Source organism: Balaenoptera borealis, assembly GCF_965194805.1.
Source record: "Balaenoptera borealis genome assembly, chromosome: 12".
In the NCBI taxonomy this organism is placed as follows: Eukaryota; Metazoa; Chordata; class Mammalia; order Artiodactyla; family Balaenopteridae; genus Balaenoptera; species Balaenoptera borealis.
This window is the reverse complement of record NC_138869.1, coordinates 77,038,850-77,055,675: the sequence shown is the minus strand read 5'-3', so window position 1 is coordinate 77,055,675 and position 16,826 is coordinate 77,038,850. Positions and strand designations below refer to the sequence as shown.

At 48.4% G+C, this 16,826-nt stretch overlaps 1 protein-coding gene across 2 annotated transcripts in view; it reads right to left on the bottom strand.

Annotated features, from left to right (window-relative positions):
- Nucleotides 1-16,826, bottom strand: part of PTK7 (protein tyrosine kinase 7 (inactive)) — a 59,910-nt gene that overhangs the window by 41,650 nt on the left and 1,434 nt on the right. Inside the window, exon 1 of one of the 2 annotated variants that reach the window (XM_082345476.1) lies at nt 12,833-12,935. The exons of the other annotated variant lie outside the window; for it this stretch is intronic. Within the exon in view, the coding sequence (XP_082201602.1) occupies nt 12,833-12,920 (88 nt within the window). The 5' untranslated portion in view covers nt 12,921-12,935. Of the gene's footprint in view, nt 1-12,832; nt 12,936-16,826 lie in introns of those variants that run through there. 2 annotated transcript variants of the gene reach the window in all.

Below are 16,826 nucleotides of genomic sequence, written 5' to 3'. Positions count from 1 at the left end.
GTTGTTGTTGATTTTGTGAATGGGATAAACGTTTCCATTGTATTTTCTAAAAGGTTACTTGTTGATAACTAGTGAAACTTCTGGGTTTTGTGTAGTTTTGTATTTGGCCAAATGACTCAGCTCTCTTACTGATTCTAATGGTTTTCAGTTGATACTTGGGTTTCACATGTAAAAAAAATGGCACCACCTGCAAAGAGCATTAACTTTATTTTGACTTTCGTTTCCTTACAGTATTATTTCAGCTACAATTTCCAGAATAATGTTAAATAGTAGAGACTTTATTATTTTAATGTAGTGACTTCTTTAAAGAGAACAGCATTATAATTTCATTTTTTAAAATTTGTTTATTATTTCTTTATTTTTTGGCTGCATTGGGTCTTCGCTGCTGCACGCGGGCTTTCCCTAGTTGCGGCGAGCGGGGGCTACTCTTCATTTCGGTGCGCGGGCTTCTCATTGCGGTGATTTCCCTTGTTTCGGAGTACAGGCTCTAGGCGCGTGGGCTTCAGTAGCTGCAGCATGCGGGCTCAGTAGTTGTGGCTTGCGGGCTCTTGAGTGCAGGCTCAATAGTTGTGGCGCATGGGCTTAGTTGCTCCGCCGCACGTGGGATCTTCCCGGACCAGGGCTCGAACCCGTGTTCCCTGCATTGGCAGGCAGATTCTTAACCACTGTGCCACCAGGGAAGTCCCTATAATTTCATTTTAAAATACGTTAGCTGTTGTTTAAGATTTTAAAAAAACAGGAATGGATGTTAATTCATATCTAATGTCATTTTCATATCTACTGAGATAACTGTGTGACTCCTTGACTTCGTATTTTGATGAATTACATTAAATTAAACCATCCATGCCATTTTTGGAGTAAATCCTAATTATTTATGGTACATTATCTTTAACATAGTATTTGCCAGTATTTTCTTTAGACTTTCATACCAATATTTCTAAGTAGTGTATTTTCCTCTTCCGCACTGTCAGTCAGCATTTGGGATCAAGGTCATATCAACTTTGTGACATGCACAGGGTGGCCATCCATCTGTTCCTTGGCTCTGTGACTGCCTATAAAGCACTACAAGGCTCTATTTTCTACATTTTTCAAAATTTCCCCTCAAGGCCCTCTGATACAACAGTTTGGTGGGGGGTGTTTTGTTTGTTTTCTCACCATCTTTCAATTGTTTTTAATAGTTACTGGTCTAGTTAGTCATCCTAATGGCTCATTACATTTCAATAATTTATACTCTCCTAGCATCGATTTCTCAGCACAGCATTGAACATGGTAACCCTTGATAACTTAAAAAATCTTTCCCATGGCAATTACCACAACTGTAATTATTAGTACACATTTTCATAAGCCCTCCACCTCATTCCCTGCTCGAAGTCCCCGGAATCTACCAGGTACCTAGTATGTTGAAATTGGCCTCAAGAAATTGTTATGAGGCCAGGAATGAGGTTAAAGCTTCTTTTTCCTTTCTTGCTTTGCTTATTGACCATTTCTCTCCTTTTCTTGACTGCATTTGCCAAAGTTTTGTTTCTTTTATTGTTTTCTGAAGCAATGGAACTTACCAATTCTATATTTTTTCATTTCAAATTTATTAATTTCAAAGCTGTACTCAGAAGAAAATTAATAACCTTAAAATTCTTTCCTAAATAAAAGGTGAAATAAATTAAGCTATTGGTCTAAAGTTAAAAAAATAAAATGAACTCTGTCCGTATTTTAGGTCTGTCTCATGTAAAGAACATGAAACTTTTCTAACTCAATCTTAATTTTGTCTTACCTCTGTGGGAGACATATTCCACTGAAGTTTATCATACTAACTGATATATTTATCTCTGCTTTTATTTGGTTTACGTTTTAATACTACAATTCTTCCTTTGTTATATGTATTGTGTTTTATTTGCCTCTTAGGAACTGCTTTTTAATTCTACTTGTATTTCCTTTGTTTATTCCTTTTTAACATCTTGAATCTATTTCTCTAATTATCACATTTTTTCATCATTTTCATCTCACTGTACATTTTCCTCTGGATTCTGAGAGCTCCTCAACTGCATGACATTGATTAGATTAACTGCAGTGCTGATTCAGCTCCTTAAAGTGTATACTGGAAACTGAATTCTGCTATTGCATTTTTTGTCTCCTCATACTCCTTCATTATCTCAACCAGTCCTCTTATTACTTCTTCACCCTTCTCGGTCAGCTCCTTTTTTATCTCAGTCTGTTGCGACTCACCGGATGTTTTTATCTTAGGTTTCATGAAGTACATGTCTTCCTGACATTTTTGAGGGGGAAAAAAAGATGCTGCCTTCAAAAATTCACTTCTTTTTTCCAGCAGTATTCCAAGGGAGAAATGGCAAAGTCACAGACAATAGGATAAAAGGGGAGGGAATAGATACGAGAGCAATTCAAGGGATGGTAATAACTGGAGAAGTGGAAAACACAAATCTACAGCTAGCAATGCTCAAGGGCTCCCAAGTCTATGTCAATAAGGAGTGACAACACGTGTCAATATGCGTGTCCCTGAAGCCTGCCTCCCACAAACAAAGGCCACGCCACAACACCCCTGCACAAAAGTTCCTTCATTAGACCCTCACCATAGCTCTATGAGGTGGATATTATCATTGTCATCCTGCAGATTAAGAAATGGAATTCAGGGACTTCCCTGGTGGCACAGTGGCTAAGACTCCATGCTCCCAATGCAGGGGCCCCGGGTTCGATCCCTGGTCAGGGAACTAGATCCCACATGCATGCCGCAACTAAGGAGACTGCCTGCTGCAACTAAGACCTGGTGCAACCAAATAAATAAATAAATATTTTTTTAAAAAAGAAAAGAAGAGAAGTGGAATTCAGAAGTTACAGTGCTTCCAGGACGCAAATTCTGGTCTTGGGAATCCAAGAACAACTTGAACAACCACTGAGCATCTGGGAAAACAAAGGTCAGGAACTGGACCCACCCTACCAAGCTCATCAAGTTGGGAGCAACAAAAAGAACACAGCTGCTAGAATGGAAAAGAAAATGGAGCAGGTAATTCAGAGCTCCATGGTGTAGAAGAGAGAACATACATGGTCCCAGAGATCAGGGGAAAAGATCTTGGTGGGCACTGGGCTACCATCCTCCCAAGTTACCTGGAACAACCCTGGCTTATGCTGGTTGTCTTGGCGTAATTATTAACAATGCCCCAGGTTGGATGATAAATTCTCCAGTCACCCCAGCAATGCCTCACATTTGAATCATGCTTACTAGTTTTCACACTTTAACCCGTGCAATTTTCACAGGCCCACTGTACAGCAGGGATTCAGAAATTTGATGAGAAAGCTATAAACACCCTCCCCAGAAAAATAACATAAATACAGAATGTTGTACCCAGTTGTGATATATTCCTATCCTTTGACAGAGCAGCTCCACTTCTGGGAATTTACCCTTCAGGTACACAAGCGCAAGGGTACAGATAGATAAAAGGATATTTGTGGTGGCATTGTTTACAAGAGCAAACCCTCAGAGACAGCCTAAAGTCCATCAGCAGGGAACAGGGGGTGGGTGGGGTGAATGTAGACAGCACTTGCTTTAGGCTAAGCTTCCCCTTAAAATACGTAGGAGCCTTCCTGCCCCCGCTTGTGCCCCCAACTCAGCAAGGTCCCAGGGGAGGAAGAGACACGAGCAAACTCGCAGGAGGAGGCTAAATAATGAATTGTAAGTGTATGTTTTCTTTGGCCAGGGCAGTCTGGCCAAGCTCTGGGGGCTTCTGGGCAGACATTTTTCATATTTTAGCAGCTGGCCTATGCCCAAGGCAGTCAGAAGTTAAGTAAGCTTTGAATGAGCTACGCCCATCCTTTCCCCGGCCCCAAGAATTCTTAATGAGGCTCTAAGGCAGCAGCCTCCAGCAAACCCATGGTGTTGCCTTAAATATCGCTCATCCTTCCCTACTTTTAATGAATGCAAATGATTCAGCAACAAAACACTTAGCCTGCGGTGAAATCCATCTCTGTACACCTGGTTTCTCCAGCTTATAGCCCAGCTCAGGCAGGGCCCTACCGGGAGGGCAGCCCAGCAGAGCCCGGGGTGCCCAGGCTAGCCCAGGCAGACCCCTGCACACCAGGACAGTGGGAGCAGGATGCAGGAAGCGCACAGCGGGAGGGAAGACCCCCCCCCCGCCCCGCCTCCACCTACCACCCCAACTACCAGATGCAGACCCTCACAACTCCACCTCTTTACGACTCTGGCTCCAGGGCAGAGGAAAGTGTGAGCAGAAAAACAAAAGGTATTTCTTTGATCTAATGAAAGAGGCTGGTCCCAGGCACCTCAAAGGCCTGTCCAGTCACCACACTTCCTGCATTCAAGGGCACTTCACCCCCACATGCCCACCCCCTCCTCCTCTTCACCTGATGTCAGGTACCAGAGGAACCTGAAAAGCTCCCTTGGACTGGCGCCCTCCTCCACCAACCTCATGGAAGCAACAAAAACAGAGACAGTGTCAATAACCCAATTTACACCCTGTTTTCAGAGTTCTCTTTTGGCAGCAAAAACTGAAAGCAATTTGTCAGGAGTCTAAGAGCAACATTTAACTAATATACTTCCAAGCTGGGGCTCAGGGGGATTTGTTGCCCTATCAGCCTGATCAACACCTCTCCCCAAGGCTGAGGCAGCGGCCTGGCCCAGAACAGACGGCTGTTAATTCAGCTGCCACAGCCGTCACCCTCAAGGCCAGCAGCTGGCAGGAGCCCCACAGAGGTCCACGCAAGTCCTCTCAAGGCTTCTCAAACTGGACAACTAGTTACACTCAGGACAATGGAGGGCCCCCAGGTAGTGCTCTGGGTGCTTGAGATACAAAAAGGGCTTCAAAGAATTTGTTGACCTGGTTTGAAAAGAACCCCTGCCTCCCAGGACAGACGATGGGAAGATCAGCTTCCCCAGAAGTTTCAGAGTTTTATCAAAATACATTTTTATATCATCAGAAATGCCCTGAAAAGAGCACTGGAATTTTCTTAACCTCAATGCCCTTCTTCCTGATTGTTCAAGGCACATCATCTGCAACACTTTATTCTCCTTCAAAACATTCCCAAAGGAAGTAAAGAAGAGCACTGACTCTGTGGAGGGGCTGGATCTCTAGACCCTGGGACTTCTGAGTTCTTGCCCTCCAGGAGAGCCCTTAATCAGCCCCTTTCCTAGCTGGGCACACCTACCGAGGGTTAAAGTTTTGGGCAACCACACAGAAAGAATGCATTCTGAAACCCCTGTAAGGTGAGGTGCCTAAAACACATATCTACACAGCAATCTACTAAAAAAGAAAAAAAGCTTTGCTCTCGATATCCACTAACACATACAAAAGGGACATATTTTTGTCTTTACATGTGCCATCCAAATCCCAACCTGACAGCCAATCCATCCCACCATCAGATGAACCAAAACTCAAGCAAAGGAAGAACTCCCCAGCCTTTGGGCCACTGGTGTCCTGAGGAGGAACGGCACCACCCAGCCAATGCTCGGGTAGCACCAAGCAGAATGATTAGCACCAGCTGTCTCCACAAAGCTTAGATCAACCCCACGCAACTGTGCTGCTGTGAGCGGAAGCCCACGCTACCACCCCCTGTGGGTCTCCCGCATGCCCCCCTCAGGTCTTCATCCTCTGAGCACCTGGCATTTACTGTGTCCCACCTCTTTGGTGCTTCTCTGTGTCCTTGCCTTGTTCATTACCCTCTTCTGGTTCTACTCAGTTTGCCTACCAGACAATCCATTCCTGGAGGGAGTCTCCAGTCTCCCCCTGGAATAGCTCAGCCTTTTCATGTCTTTTTTTTTTTTTTTTTTTGGCCGCATGGCTTGTGGGATCTTAGTTCCCTGACCAGGGATCAAACCCTGGCGCCAGCAGTAAAAGCAGCAAGTCCTAACCACTGGACCGCCAGGGAATTCCCTGCTCAGCCTTTTTATTTTTTTTTAATATTTTATTTATTTATTTATTCGGCTGTGCTGGGTCTTAGCTGCGGCATGCGGGATCTTTTTTTTTTTTTTTTTAGTTGCAGCATGCAGACTCTTAATTGCAGCATGCATGCGGGATCTACTCCTCAACCAGGGATGGAACCCAGGCCCCCTGCACTGGGAGCACGGAGTCTTACCCACTGGACCACCAGGGAAGTCCCTCAACTTAGCCTTTTTAAATGGAGACTCTAGGGGAATTCCCCGCCGGGGCCCAGGTTCAATCCCTGATTGGGGAACTGGGATCTCGTATGCCAGGTGGTGTGGCTAAATAAATAAATAAATAACTGGAGACTCTACCATAAGAGAGGTATTTTCTTTCCACAAGAGACCGTTTGCCCTCTTAGGGACAGCTACCTCCTCTTCTGGATATCGCTTGCTTTTTACGGATTTAGAAGTTCCCCGACCTCCCCTCCTACATTACCTAGCATGAGGCCTTCTGCCTTAAACATCCTTTGTTATTTATGTGCCAGACTAAAAGGAAGACAGTTTCTGTTGGAAGTTACTAATAGATAGGAAGCAAAAACAGGTCTGTAACTAAATCACATTCTAACTACCTTTTATCAAGTAGTCACAATAGGACAAACGAAGTCCTTTGCATACACTGAATTTCAAAGATGTCACTGACTTTAAGATACACCATTATTTATGTTCCACCAAAAGGAAATGGTACCAGTTAAACTAAGACACAACATCACATAATCATCTCACAACCCAATTTGAAAGAAGTGAAACTGGGGAGGGGGAGAGAGAGCATCTTAGAGTTCGTGAAATACAGGACTAGCTCATTTAATTCTCACGAGACCTCTAATGGGATGGGTATTACCATCCCCATCTTACAAAAGAAGAAACTGAGGCTCAGAGAGGCGAAGTGAACTAAGGTCTCTCGGGGAGCAAGCTGCAAAGCCAGAACTCAGTTCCTGAACAGATTTCTGAATTTCCGGGGTTGGGGGGGGCATGGGGGCCGGCGCAGGGCAGCCAGGCCTCAGACAGACCAGCCTTGGTTAAGCTGCCCCGCCCCTTCAAGGGCAAACAACACTTGCTTGCTGATTCCTGAAATTAGGGTCTTTTTGCAATTGCACCTTCACAGATCCTACTTCCAAAAACAACAAAAGGAAAACAGGTTTCCCTAGCTCCTTCCTCACAAAACTGGCTGGAAATGAAGGCGGGAAGCTCTCAGCCAACTTGTTATACATAAAGCACATTTAATGAGCCTTTCAAGCTCTGGGAGTGGGAGAAGGAAGGGTTCATTGGAAATCTGATACTTTGGCAGCCAAGTGAGAGGGGCAAGGCCCTGAGCATCAACCCTGGGGGTTAAACACCATCCCAAGCCCCTTTGTCTGCCAGAAGGAGATACTTCCTGGGGGGCAGGAGGCAGCAATGCTTTTTATGGCAAAGCCCACCTAACAACAACCCTCCACCGGAGACCTGGCTGGGGCCTTTGTACAACCCACCTAACCATAAACCCTCTGTCCTCTCCCAAACCTGCTGGGGTTCCTCTTCCCACAAATACCTGTGACCGTCATAAACGCCCTTAAACAGCCCCCGTTTACTGCCCAGCCTGCCTGCTGCTAAATGAGGGCATTTGTTTCAAATTTGCAAATACCAAGAGCGCTGGAAACCTAAGTCCACTCCTAAAATGAAATGTTCTGCATTCCTCTGGGCCGAAGCACCGCGCTTCAAAAGCTGCAAGAGGCCCTGGCTGTTTACTCACTGGTGGGGCTATTGGGAGAGGCATTTCCCTGCTCCCTGAGGAGGCTGCTTTGATCCCGGCCGGGTGGGAAGGGGACCGAGGGAGGTGCCACCCAAGCCCAGGCCCGGCTGGGCCCAGGCTCTCCTGCCCCCTTTCTGGGTCGCCGGTGGCGGATTCGGGGGGCCTGGGTAAGTGAGTCTCATGGGGAGGCTCAAGTAGAGACTCATCGGAGACAGAGCAGGCCAGCTCAGCGGACCTCTCGGACCATCTTCAAAAGGCCCTCGAAACAAAGGCAAAGAGAGTAAGGGAAGGCACGGAGGCTGAGAAGCAGCTGACAACACCCCAACCTCTTACAGAGAAATAGAGGCGAACTCCCCACCCATCCCCCTTGCGGCACCAAGCAACTTAGGACACTGCATTGGGCTGGGTGCCATACGTGTGTTTACTAAATAAAAGCCTTTTGTTTTAAGGAGGGTTTTTTTTGGGGGGGGGTAAAGAAAAGACAGAGATCCTCCTCCAGGCCCCCAGGGCTGTTCCAAGGCACAGCATCCGCCCCCCCTCAAGCTCCTCCTGCTGGAGGCCCGAAACCCCTAGGGTAGAGGAGGAGCCCAGATCACAGGCTGCAAAACTGCTGGCAAGTTGGGCATTTTTTAAATTGGTCAGTTTAACAATTGGTTTAATCTGCTAAATTAACCAAACAGAATGATTTGCTCTTTGTAGCTGCAGCTCCAAGACCAACAGCATTTCCTTTCCCCGCCCCCCCCCCCAAGACTGTAAGACAACCGTTTTCTTTGTCTGTGATTTGTTTTGTTATTCAGGTGGCTGGAAGTGAACTTGGGATCGCAAATGCCATCCCGGCACACCACCTCTCTATGGAACTGCCGGCCTGAAGGAGCCTCTACTCTTTCTTCTCCCAGCTGGGAAACAGCTCATGTTGGTGGTTTTTTTAATAGATGAGCTACAAAAGAATCAGAACACTGAAGTGTCGCCTTGCACCCTCCATGATAGAGCGTAAGTTCCCGTGTTGCAACCTGAGAACTTCAGAAGCGGAAGAACAAACTTAGCAGGATTGCCGAGCCCCGTCAATGGCTGAGCCAAAGGGAGATACACCTGGCACCAAAGAACTTAACGTCTCTCAGGATGTCGAGGTCATTGTTCAACCTCTTCCGAAACCTCTTGAGAATTAAGACTTGCCTCCAAAGTCAGAAATGGAAGGAAACCTACATCCATCATGCCCCTACTATGTGCCAGGGCACGGGCACATCTATACAAAAGACGTTAGAGGCGGTAAACTGAGAGCAGAGATGATTCTGTTACCACCTACGTGGTCTCCACCGCAGCATAACCCAGTATGCAACTCTCAGCAGGCACACCGGTCTGGAATGTGGCAGCACACCTGCAAGCCGGGGCCTGTAACTACCCATGACCTTCCAGAAGCACCAGGCGGAAGAGACTCAGGACTCATGGGTTCATGAGAAAAGCTCAAATCTTGGGGATGCAGGCACAGTGTTCTGGACTTCTAGATTACATATAGTCTGACCATAACACTAAAAACTTTAAGACGTATACAAACTTCTGAATGGGCCATTGAAAACTTACCTGACTGTTGTAACCAAAAGGGGGGGGAGAAAAATGAGCAATCCTGAATACTGTGGCCCAAAAGATCTCTCCAGGTTTAAGTTATGGACACACTCCCTCTGACTCTAGCAGGATTGCCTCTAAGCCCACCCAGAGAGTTATCTCGGCTGCAAAATCCACTCCCCAATATTTACCTGGTTCCAAGGCGTGTGTGCAACATTTCATAGCCTCTAGTGATGACGTACATACAAGGACATATGAGAGCACGGAAACAGCTCTATTAACTTACCAGCTCTGCAGTCCTGAGCGGATCGTATTTTGTGCCTCAGTTTCTTTACCTGTCAAATGCCTCCCACCCCCACTCCTCCAGAAACAAACAAACAAACAAAACCCAACCACCCTCATCCTGCCTCTGTGGCTTCTTGATAGGATGGAAAGTCAGTGCGAGTGAAAGCATTCTGTAAACTGCAGAGCTGGGTACAGCTGTCGGTTATCACGGACGAGGCTCTCCCAAAGCACACCCAACCCCTCTTCCCAACTCCAAGCCTCCCTCCAGTTGTCCTCCCTTCTGTGCAAAAGAAGAAAAGGGGTTCCCCACCCAGACACTGGTTCCTCAAATACTGAGACTGAAACGAACCAGGTAAAGATTGCTGCTTTCCCATACTCAGATAAAAACTCTCGTGTTTTTTTTTTCCTCATAAGAACTCCCTCCCCAAACTCTCCAAACCTTTCATTCCCTTTGGCATCCAGGGAATGACACCCTAATTCCAGCTGATTGAGTCCAGATGCATCTGTGCCCATGCACTAGACACTCCAGAATAAAATGCAGTCCTCAGATGCAAGCGCTCTCCCAACACTGAGGGCGAGGAGGACAACCTTACAAGGTGTGGCAGAAGCACAGCTGGGGGTTGTGGATGGTAAGGCTGCGCTGGCCTCAACGGTCACCACAGGCAAGGTCCTCCAAGGGCTTCTCAAGTTGAGGCCCGAGAGGCAGGTGGCATTTGCCCAAGGTCACACCAGCCATCTGGGGCAAATGTGGAAGCAGGGTCCACACCTCCCAAGTCCCAACCCGGTGCTCCTCACAATGTCTCCTCAGGCTAAGAGGGAGGAACACCCGTAGGGTACCCAGAACAAAAGTCCAGCAAGACCTAGGACCCATCCTTTCCACTGAAGTGACACCACTTCTACTGCAGGAATTCCTCTGAATCAGGAATGCCCACACACTTTACCTGGGGCTGTGGGAGGCCCCGGGGTCCCAAGGGAGAGAGGACACAGGAGAGAGGTAAGCATGAAGCTGCTTAATGAAATGGGAAATAAACCCTGAGCAGCATTTCTTCCCTGAAGACAGCCAGCCTTCTACATCAGTGATCACATCAGGCTAGAAGCCTGAATCTGCAAGGCAGCAAAATCCTCTGGCGGGGAAAGGAGCCCAGAAACAGGCTGAGACCTCAGCAGCCACAGACATATACTGTGGAGTGGGTACAGCACTGGGGGCCCAGCCTCCCAGGCTTCTCCTAGTATATGTTATGAGCAGTAGTGCCCCACGCCCCCACCACAGGAGGCAGGAGAACAGTAGTGAAAAGGGCTCCAGTGAAACATATTATTAGAATAGAGGTCGCCAAAATCATCTTGGCCTACCAACTGGGAAGCAAAGAGCAACTAGTTGCAAGACTCTCATTCCAATGGGACAGCCATGTACGACTGTACACGTTGTACACTGCTCAAGTGCCCGGCCAAGGGGGTAATACTGAAATACTGCCTGTGCTCCACTAGCCAAAGCCCTGTGTCCTGGTGCAGGGCTGCAGTCACTTGGAGGAAGGGTGCCTATTTCTAACTTGCACAAAGGCACCTTATGAGCTAGCTGCTAGGACATCCCAGAAGTCCCAAGAGCAGACAAGCATTCTCCTCGTTGCCCCACCACCACCACCACCACCAACCCAAGAAGGGGACAAAAGAGTCAGTGTGTCTCCTGGAGGAGAAGCGGTGCATGCCAGCGCCCACTCTGGCCATCTTAACCCCCTCATAGGGAGACCACACCGCACCTCGGGAACCTCCCCATGGTTCTCATAGGAGTTCCTGCAAGTTATACAGAGTAACTGACGGGGGAGACCCCCACAGCCATCCTGTGATGATAAACACCCTCCCTTGGGTATTATAAAAGTCCGCCTCAGCTGCAAGAAGCACACTTTCCTACTCACTCCCTGGAAGAACCTCAGCAGGCCGAGGGAGGTGGCCCTGAACCAGCATTCATCACCCTGGGGAGAATCTGCCACCGGGATAGAGGGAGGAAGAGTTCCTACCAGGAAACGCGAAGTGGCTGTGCCCACATTTCCGAGCTGCTGTTGGAATACTGAGACCCATTTAGAAAATCTGTGCTTTAGAATGAGAAAACCTTTTCTAAAGCTATCGGTCAAGAGTGACTAGGTTGAGCCCTCGCAAACCATTCTAGAGAGACGGGACTGGAACGAAAGGCTGACACCTTCAAGGGAGACAGAAGGTCAGGACCGTCTCTGGGAAGAGACAGCAGGGCTGGCCAGAGGGGCTGCTTCCCCGGGTCAACCACCTTCACAGCTGCGACTGCTACAACCTAACTTCCCGGAGGCGGGCAAGGCAGGGGTCAGCATCATTTGCATTTTGCAGATGAGGAAACTGAGGCTCGGAAAGGTTAATTAACCAGTTCAGGGTCGTGTGACCAGCAGCAGTGAGCCAACAGATGTCACTTCTCTTCCTTTATCGTGTGTGGTATCAGCAGAGAACCACCCAAGTTTTCAGACTCTTGATCCAATGCCTTTCCATCATTCTGATCAGTCACCACACACTACAGCTACTAGCAAAGTCAATCCTCTCTCCTCTCTGAAGCCCTCCCACTGCCCCCAGTTGCTCCCGCATCATGGACTCACCTTCCTACACATTCTGGAATGTTATTCCACCTATTTAGCACTTTACCAAGTGTTGCCTCCCATTATACTTCATCTGATTCTCATCATCCTGTCTCCTTCCTGCCTCCTGCGCCACCTGAAACAGCTTCACCCAAAGAAGACACCCAAAAGATTTGAATTGAGCCCATCCTAAACCCCTCAGCATTAACACCTCTTTCTCATCACCACACCGCCACTTTAGACAAATTCTCCTTATGGCTACACAGTGGTTCTCAAACTTGAGAGTAGATAGGAATCTCCTGGGAAGCTCTTTTAAAATGCAGTTTCCTTTTGAGACTTGAACTATGTGACAGGATTGGCTATTCAAACAATACAATGTAATCTAACAAACGGGAAAATAAACTACACGTTCTGGCTCCTCCCCCAACGATTCTGATGGGCAGGCCTGCAGTTAAGGCTCAGGAGACTCAAATTTTAACCAGTACCTCTGGTTACCTGCCCTCCCACTATATTCCCCAATGGTCTCTGGACCACATATTTGAGAAACACAAATCCACGTCTTCTTAACGTGTGACTCACAAACCCTACCCCAAAGACTCAGGACCCAGTTATCAGAAGTTACATACACACCTAAGCCAGCCAGTTCATGTCCTGCACATCAGGGTCTAAGTTTCTGGCAGGGAACGTAGGATATGCAGGACAGCCGGTAGATTGCATTCCACTCACCTGTGCATTCACTCAGAGTTAAGGCACACAAGGACCCAAGAGCTCCGGGACCCCAAACCAAGCTGTGAGACGGGGAAGGCGCCCGCATAGGTCAGCCCTTCCAGCACAGCTTCCTCCCTGCCCCACTGCCGCTGTGTAGCATTACTGGGAGGGAAGTGGCCTGAACTCAGAGAAGAAAAGAGGATGGAAAAAGTGACAGACTACAGAGGGCTTCCTCAAACCACTGATTAGCTGTAGCAGCTCCTGGGCCAGCTCCACCAAAGCGCCAGGGGGCTCGGCGGGGCTGAATGTGCACTGAGCAGTGAACGCCAAGAACCCCAAGGCGGGACTCTACTCCAGCCACATGGCAGAACCCCCATACCCTCGGGACAAAGGACCAGACAGCTGCGGGGTGGGCGGCAGTGCAGGACTCAAGGAGAGAGGCAGGCCGGCAGCCCGCGGGCAAGGCCAGAGCCCGCGCCAGCCAGCAACCGTGGTCCCACCACGTGGCTCTGCCGGGCCACAGAGCAGAGAGGCATGTACTGAGGTTAGGGAGAGCCGAGGGAGGCTAAGGGACACAGGCCAAGGATACCCAGCCCGGCTTAATGACCCTTTCTTCCATCAGGAACACACCAAAGACTGAATCCCTGGTCGCACACTGCTCTTGGCTCAAACATTAGAGTCTGAACTGGCCACCCTCCCTCCCAGATGAGTCTCACAGAAGCTGTACTGGCTTAAAAACACACAACTCACCCAAACCCACCCCACTCCAAAATATGAAATCCTCCAAAACTTTAACAACTACAACTGTTGCAGCCCAGTGGAGACATTGCCTCCCTTTATGAACCAAACGTATTCCTGAAAAGTCGTCCACAGACCAAACTTCTTCCTAACAAATCCAATTTCTCCACTGGCTCTCTTTATAAATTGAGACACACGCTCCTCTAGGAAAAGCTAAGGCTCCCAGAGGAACAGAGCTCCACCCTTAGTGTTGCAAATCCTCTGGAGTCACACCTTTAATGGACAAGTTTCCTGACAAAATCTAATTCAAATTCAACCCACGGTGAGGTCATTTTTAAGTGTATAATATCACACCGGAGAGTGTTCACATGAACTAAAAGTTATTTAAGCTAAGTCTTCAAATACTGTGCAAGATCTAGGGTTCCTGATTCGTACTGTTGCAACGGGAAAGCTCTGTACCTCGAGTTTCTATATAAGGAAGGATGCTTAGAGCAGGACTTCTGCAACCTTGAGTGCAGTCACCTGGGGAGCTTGTTAAAATGCAGTCTGGAACTCCGATTCATGCTCTCAGGGAATGCTGATGACACTGGTCTTTGGCCCTTGGTTTTTTTGTTGTTGTTTTTAATAAATTTATTTATTTATTTATTTATTTATTTATTTATTTTATATTTACTTTTGGCTGCGTTGGGTCTTCGTTGCTGTGCGGGCTTTCTCTAGTTGCGGTGAGCGGGGGCTACTCTTCGTTGCGGTGCGCGGGCTTCTCATTGCAGTGGCTTCTCTTGTTGCGGAGCACGGGCTCTAAGCACGTGGGCTCAGTAGTTGTGGCTCGCGGGCGCTAGAGCACAGGCTCAGTAGTTGTGGCGCACGGGCTTAGTTGCTCCGCGGCATGTGGGATCTTCCCGGAGCAGGGCTCAAACCTGTGTCTCCTGCATTGGCAGGCGGATTCTTAACCACTGCGCCACCAGGGAAGTCCCTGGCCCTTGTTTTGAGTGTCAAAGTTGTAGATAATCTAGGCCCCTATATAGCTCATGCTGGTTAAGCTGTGGCCTTTCCAGGCAGGTCAGCTCCATATGCACAGGTGGATGCCCATGCCCAGAACTCTTAGAGAAAGCCAGAAGCCCTGCCGCATCAAAACTCAGAAAACCCCCACAGAGAACAGACAGCCCAGACACAGGGAAGGAAGATCTGGTCCCTTGACTGGGTCACAGTAGAACAGGCACAAGGAGAGGGGACAGGCAACCCCAACCCAGAGAAGTGGGAAAGGGCACAAACCCCCCCCCCCACTGCCTAGCAGGCAAAGGGGCTGTTTACCTTTGCCATTGGTCACTCTGCCCTGTACCCAAATGCGTCATTCACTTTTTAATAAACCTAGATAAGGATCTACTACTATAAATAAGATACCACCGCAATGAATTCTACAGTAAGTTAAATCCCTTCAGTAAGTTAAAACCCAAGTGGGGCAAAAATATTGAAGATGGCCTAAGAGTCCAGAAGTTCTCCAGGCATCCACCTTCTGGTAGGAGAGATGGGACAGCTTCAGGAAGGAAGTGGAGGTGGGGTTGGCAAAAGAGATGGGGAAGGCGGCACATACCAGGAGACCGGCCAGAGAGAAAAGAAAGGTCTTCGAAACCCCGTATGTTTTAGGGGATGGGAAAGAGACTAGTTGGGCTGGAATGGAGGGTTCCAGTGAGTGGAACATGTTTATTGTTGGGGGTGATTGTAAAGCTGGAAAGGTATGCTGGCAGCACACCACCGGAGAGGAAAGAACAAGAAAGGGGCCCTTTATATACTTCATTACATTTAATCCTCAGCACAACTTCAGGAAGTTAAGTCCCTTTACAGAGGAGGCAAACTGTGAGGTGAAGAAATCTGCCAGGGCCACAGGGCCTGTCAAAGAACCTTGAGTTGCTGTTTGGGCAAACACTTCAGCCCGATGGCCTGGGCTCTCTCCACCACTCAGCCCTGCTCTGAACGCCAGGAGTCTGACTAGATCCTTTGGCAGGTGATGAGCAGAAATTACTCTAGCCCTCCCGCCATACTTCCCAACATCTGAGAAAGCCCATCACTGATAAAAGGCCTGAATTACAGGCTGTAGAAGCCATCTCAGGACGCGACAATTCAATTTCCCCAAAGAAACAAGATCCTGGAGAAAAGAACCCAGAGACGGGGGTGGGAAGAGGGATGGGTAGTGACCCCAACCAACCATTCCAGCGGTGAGGCGAAGAATCCCAGGTTCCCAGGTTTCAAACGTCAAGCCCTCTCCTCCTCCTCCACCACGTTTATCACAACGGGGATCTCAAAGTTCGGAAAGTTCCTCAGCCATTTACAGCATAATTACCCAAACTTCAAAATGGCCTAATCCACAAACCTAGCCAGCCTAGGTCCCCTACTCCTGCCTTATTAGCAGCGGGGTCTCACTACAAATCCAGCTAATTACACAATGAGATGGAAAAATCTACTGTTATCTATTGAAAAATCATTGCCCCCTGAAGTCATGCCGTCCAGGGGTGGGCTGAGCCCCCGGATTTCACCAGAAGACAGACAGCAGGCGCCTCAGCCTCGACTGAAACTGTTTACAGCGCATGGGCAGGTTCCACACTAAGACACATTTGATGGAACTGATTTAAGGCTCTCATTAAAATGTTCCTTTGTTGAGCACAAGACATCTCCCCACCCCCAGAGGAGATTCCAGACCTCCAGTCCCCAGCCCTCAGCCTGCCCTAACTCCCCCCACCAGAACCCACCCCTTCGCTAAACACCAGTCACCGGATTAACATCGCTTAACGTCAGAGTCGTCTTCTCATGGAAGGAATTTAGGAATTTAGCATTTGTTGAACAAGAGCCCCGTCTCCACCAGAATCTTCCCCAGAACTCTAAACATCAGCAGTGAAGGTAGCCATGTCTGGCACCCCATACACCAAAACCCAAACAGCTTGCAGACCTAGGAAGCCTGTGAGCTTGGGCCACCGGCCCATATGGCTGGGCCCCCTATGCTGGCTGTGCAAAAAACTTCCATACTGCCTCCGGGAGCAGATGTGGGTTCTGCCGTGAGCATTACCACCCCACACATCAGAAGGAACACAGGGCAGCTCCAGAAACACCTCCTCCGAATCCCGGGAACTTGGTCTTACCTCTCGGTCCTGGGTTACAATTACCTCTGCTTTTACAACTAGGGGTGGGGGAGATGTTCCATTCCATCAGCACCAAACCCCTCAACAGCTGGCAGGCCAGGGAGATGTCAGAAAAGGCAATTCTCTACCCCCACCCTCCCCAT